This window comes from Crotalus tigris, unplaced genomic scaffold, assembly GCF_016545835.1.
Source record: "Crotalus tigris isolate CLP2741 ecotype Arizona unplaced genomic scaffold, ASM1654583v1 scf7180000021944.90088, whole genome shotgun sequence".
Classification (NCBI taxonomy): Eukaryota; Metazoa; Chordata; class Lepidosauria; order Squamata; family Viperidae; genus Crotalus; species Crotalus tigris.
In genome coordinates this window covers 76,854-82,523 of record NW_024098770.1, presented here as the reverse complement: position 1 = coordinate 82,523, position 5,670 = coordinate 76,854, and the positions used below count along the sequence as shown (strand labels likewise).

The window sequence follows — 5,670 nt, the reverse complement described above, 5'->3', positions numbered from 1 at the left end:
ATTTGCATCCACCTCTTTTAACCAAGCCGCATCCTTGTTGTATTTCTTTGGGTTATCCCATATCTGCTTCCAGAACTGCACTGTTTCTTCCTTGTCAGGTACTGACTGATTCTTGCAGTTTCTCCATTGATGGATTGGTAGAAACGTTTCTGATTGGATTGAAATTGGAGGTTCTGCCTATAGTTTGCAATTCGAGCTTCATATCTACTGATTTTCCTGGCTATAGCTGTTATTTGTTGCTTTATTATTTCCAGTGCTTCCTTGATCTTCCTTGTTTCTAAGTGGTATTTCTTGATTAGGTATTCTTTGGTCTTCTTGTTCTTCAGCTTCTTTTCTTTCATCTGTTCTAGCTTGCTTGCATGTGATCTTAACTTGCTGATCTTATTTTCTAGTCTAACCTTCCATTTTTCTGGTGCACTGTTTGTTTGTTTTTCTTCTTTGTTGATTTTGCATCCCAGGTATTCTGTTATAACTGCAGCTGTGCTGTACATTAGTTGGTTTGTTTCTTGCAGTGAATTGGTGCTTATACTTGATATTGCAGTATTTGCATCTTTTAATGCTTGTGCTAGCTGTTTCTTTGGAACAAGCTTCAATGCAGGTAGCCTTATTCTGTTGTTTTTGTGCTGTTCTAGATGCTCAGTTATTCTTTGTTTCAATTCTTTTATTTCTTTAGTTAGAGGGTTTTGTTCTTCCTGAGGAAGAGGTGCCTGGTTTCCAAATGAGAACAGTTGTATATCTCTACTGGATTCTTTCACTGCAAACTCCCCCTGGTTTGCCTCTATATTCTGAATTACTTCTGGTAAGGCTTTGATTTCTTTGCCCTGGGTAAACCTTTGCAGTTCGTCCAATTCTGTTTCTGTAAATACTTTATTTCGTATTATAAATCGGCGTTGATCTGCTAGTCTCTGTTCTGTTATTTCTGATTCTGGATGTTGTTCTTTCCAGAACTGGTGCATTCGTTTTAGATATCCTCTTCTTGTTGGACTTGATCTGTAGTAACAGATCATTATTTCTTTGTTTTCCATCACTGTGTATCTGCGACGGGTAAACACCTTTTCTTCCAGTAGTTCTGCAGCTGCTGGCCCTGGTTGCTCAGCCAACAGTCCTGAGTCCTGTAACCCATTTTTCACCAGATATCCAGGAACTCCGATATCTAGCGCGGACCTTGTTAACCCGGGCAACATCCGAGCCGGTATGGCATTCTGCAATTTACGTCTCACCATATTTTGTATGGGAGAGACACTCTTTGTCTGACTCCTCTGATGAGACCTGTCCAGTATGGTTGAACCTCTGGCATAGCTCTCATCTTCCTCAGAGTACACAAGCCCCACAACCATGTCAAGGTAGTGCCTCACTGGGGTAGTTATATTATTATTATTATTATTATTATTATTATTATTATTATTATGATCATCGCACAGTCAGCCAGATGTTCAGACTGGATTTGGCATTTTGTCTACCTATCGAGTCCTTACCCAGGACCTGGGATAGGCAGATGTGGATGTTTGATGGTATTACAGATATCGTCGCAGGATGGAAGCAGTTCCTAATAAGGCCGCCTTTTGCAATTGACTAATAGCGAATTTGTCAATGCCAATGGTGTTCAAGTGGTGCTCCAGTTGTTTTGGGATTGCACCCAAGGAGCCTATTACTATTGGTACTACCCTTGCTTGCTTTTGCCACAGTCTTTCTATTTCTATTTGTAGGTCTTTGTATTTTGTTATCTTCTCCAGTTCTTTCTCGTCTATTCTGCTGTCTCCAGTCACTGCCACGTCCACTATCCAGACTTTTTTATCTTTCTTATCGACAATTGTTAAGTCTGGGGTGTTATGTTGCAGGTGCTTGTCTGTTTGAATTCTGAAATCCCAGAGCAGTTTAATTTTATCATTTTCTATGACTTTTTCTATTTTATGATCCCACCAGTTTTTGTTTACAGGCAAATGATATTTTTTGCAGATCTTCCAATGCACCATTGTTGCTACTTTGTCATGCCACTGCTTGTAGTCAGTCTGTGCAATCTTCTTGCAACAGCTTACCAAGTGGTCCACTGTTTCTTCAGCTTCTTTGCATAGGCGGCACTTACTGATGATGATGATGATGATGATGATGATGATTGGCATTCCACCAGGATTCTATGGGTTTTCTGATATTTCTTTTTGCTTCCCCCCCCTTATAATTGGCAGAACTATTATCCACCACTAGGTATGTGGACATATTTAGCCAAGGTCAAGCTCTTCCCCTGCCTGTAGCATGCAGAAAGCTGGAAATAAAAGAGAATCACAAATGATGATTCTCACTTGATTGTGTTTCACAATTTAAACTTTTGTTAATAATCGGAAATATTATTATTGTATGTGATATGATAACAGGTCCTAGACAAAACTGTTGTGTTCATAATGACAAATTATGTTTATGAACACACAGAAGTCAGCTTCATTTACATTTGTTAACTGTGTTAATAAGCACAGAGAAGTCAGTTTCATTTTGCTGTACAATTCTCTTGAGGGAAATAAAGATTAATATAGATTCGGAATAGAAATAACTACAATTGCAGATAGATATTTCACTACATGAAAAATAGTGGGACAGCATTTACTTAATGGGAAGAAAGATCTGGAGACATTTCTGTGTAGACTTTAAATAATGAATTAACTACACATATAACATTGGTTCTTTTTCCTCATGATAATTATAAAGAATAAAAAACAGTTATAATTTGCAGAAATTTATTCCAAATCTTCCTTATGAACTGATCATTAATTGGTGAATTAGCATTGGCAAAGTCATCTCATCATCTAACTGTACATGAAAAAAAAAATGCATGGTAAGATTCCCAAAACTTTTTATTTCTCTGTTGTTAAAATAAGTTAAATATTATTGTTGAAAATGTGCCTACATAGCGTTCAACATTGTTTAAAAAAAATGCTGAGATGTCAGAGTTCAAAGGTGCAATAGGTTGTGTCTCACTTTCTGTCAAAACTCCACTACAGACATTATTGGTTTGTACTGGATGGGAGACTGCCTTTTCAAACTGAGTTTTCATTTCCTTCTGATTGTTGGATAAGGGAATTTATTAATTTATTCTGCTATTATTTGAGGCCCTTTGATTAAATGTATATAACAGTGATATAATTGTTTAAATACATGTTTAATAATCTTGTATTTATGTATTGGTTTAAAAGCGTTTTATGCTATTATTTTAGCCTAATATCTGGTGGGGAAATTGAGAAAAAAAAACATTGCCATCACTTACATAAATACACACAGAGAGAAATTATACAAAGAGGAAATGTCTGCTCTTAAGATTTTCAAATAAGAGATATAGTAAATTATTTTTATATATATTGGCTAGATTTACATTGCCTTTCTTCTAGAAGCACAAACTACCAGACATTGGAATTCTTCAATTTTCCTACATGAGCACAATCCTGTGGGATGGATCCAATTATTATGAATAATGTTTTTATTGATGAAAATAGATCTGAACCAACATGAGATAAATAGTTGAAAAGAGGAAAGAAGGAAAAATGTGATGTTGGTGGTTGGTCCTTTAGTACAGATGGGTAAAAATGGAAAAGAGTGTGTTCTAATATCCCCATCCTATATCTCTGTTTTTCATTATGTTTCTTGATTTTTCTATTCTTACCACCTATCAAAATGCCATCTCCAAAATTTTATCTAACTGAATTTTCCTCTTTTCTTGCAGTTATGACAGCTTTGTAATAAATAAACATGGAAAATCAAACCACAGTGTCTTACTTTCTGCTGCTGGAATTCTCAAAAAATCAGCATATGCAGCTTTTGCATTTTTTCTTGTTCTCTGTGTTATATCTGGCAACTGTAACAGCAAATATTCTCATCATATCTGCAGTTGCTTTTGACCATCGACTGCAAAGCCCCATGTACTTCTTTCTCATGAATTTGGCTCTACATGACCTAGGCATTGTTTCAGTCATTGTGCCCAAATCCATGATAAATTCTCTCATGGATACCAGACACATCTCTTACTTTGGTTGTGTTGCTCAAATCTTTCTCTTTATGTCATTTGAAGCTTCTGATTTCTCCCTCCTGACAGTGATGGCATATGATCGGTATGTTGCCATTTGCCACCCACTGCACTATGAGATGGTGATGAACTGGAAATACTGTACTGAAATAATAATTCTAGTGTGGGTTACAGGTCTCCTCTATGGAATTTTGCATACCACTGGCACGTTTTCTATCCTTTTTTGTTCTAATGTTGTTAATCAATTCTTCTGTGAAATTCCACAATTACTAAAACTATCCTGCTCTGGATTAAATCTACTTGAGTTTGGAATTCTTGTGGCCAGTTTCATTGTTGTATTTGGTTGTTTTACTTTTATAGTTGTATCTTATGCATTGATATTTAAGGCAGTGTTTAGAATCCCTTCTGAGCAAGGAAGGCAAAAAGCCTTATCTACCTGTATTCCCCACCTCACAGTAGTGTCTATGTTATTATTAAATGGATGCCTTGCCTATATGAGACCTTCCTCTAACACACCATCTTTCTTAGATATTGGGTTGACTGTTCTGTATGCCCTCCTTCCACCTCTGTTCAATCCAATCATCTATAGCATGAGAAATAAGAACATCAAATGTGTCCTTTCTCAACTGTGGAGATTTTGATCAATTCTTTTAATGTTGTTTATAGTCTCTTCACCATAAGTTTTTTAAATTTTCCTGTCTTTTGTTTTACTTCTGTGAATAAAAGAATATAGTAGAAAGAGATAGTTGGGTGTAGCAAATCTAGCCTCTCAAACCAAAAGAACCTAGCTGTCGATAGTTGCTTAGCCTACATTTCTAATTACTGTCAAAACACTTTACAGATGCTAAATATGGATCTTTGGCAGCTCTGGCATTCCATAGGCTGACAATTCCTGTTGTTTACTGAAGTGAATACAGAATGTAATGGAATTGGTGGTATGAGAAGTTTTATATCAAAATATATTTTATTGTTTATATTGTTTCCATCTTCCCTTAAAACATTAACAGAATGGGCTGAGAATTAGCATCTCTATTAGATAATTGACAGTCCAGTTGAAACTGATTTTTTAAAAAGCAAAATCTTTTTTTTGGGGGGGGAATACCTTTTATTCAAACTTTTTCAAACTACCAAATAAGTTACCCAGACTTAATCCATATATTAAAGGATAAAGTCTGTAAACACAAATAGAATTAATTAAATTAGTTCTCCCAGCAAAACTACATATTTGTAAGAATAAACAGCATAGATGACATACCTACACACACACACCTCAAATGTCACCCTAGAATCAGCACACAGATACTTCCACACCTCAGACTAACTCCCCTATAAAAGTATGTCACTGTACCCCATTTCTCTGGAACTGCCCTTAAAGGCAAACTCTTTGCTTTTAGAAATAAATATTTCTCCTTTCCTCACAGATGTCTGAATCTTTTATTTATTCTTGAGCAATCCTGGCTTTTAGTTGGAACTCTAAATTATGCTTCTGATAGTGGAAAAACCTGAAATGCACAGGAAGTTTGTGATTTGGTCTATTTTCCCTTGTTCTTTCCTATCTGAAATGGCTTCCTTTAATGCTGATCCATAATATGGTTAGCTGAAACTTCAGTATTTCTAAAAGAATACAAGTCTCTATAACACTTCTGTTCTAAAATGGTCATTTC

General features: G+C 35.9%; 1 protein-coding gene across 1 annotated transcript; it reads left to right on the top strand.

The window, feature by feature from the left end:
• The first annotated feature begins 2,578 nt into the window (after window positions 1-2,578).
• LOC120296948 (olfactory receptor 14A16-like) lies at window positions 2,579-5,424 on the top strand. The gene is made up of 2 exons (XM_039319018.1): window positions 2,579-2,824; window positions 3,707-5,424. Exon 2 carries the CDS (start codon window positions 3,733-3,735, stop codon window positions 4,645-4,647), a length of 915 nt encoding a protein of 304 aa, XP_039174952.1. The 5' UTR covers window positions 2,579-2,824; window positions 3,707-3,732; the 3' UTR covers window positions 4,648-5,424.
• Window positions 5,425-5,670: the final 246 nt, after the last annotated feature.

Excerpts from the sequence above, each read along its gene's own strand:
- LOC120296948 (XM_039319018.1), top strand. The coding sequence starts at position 3,733 with ATGGAAAATCAAACCACAGTGTCTTACTTTCTGCTGCTGGAATTCTCA.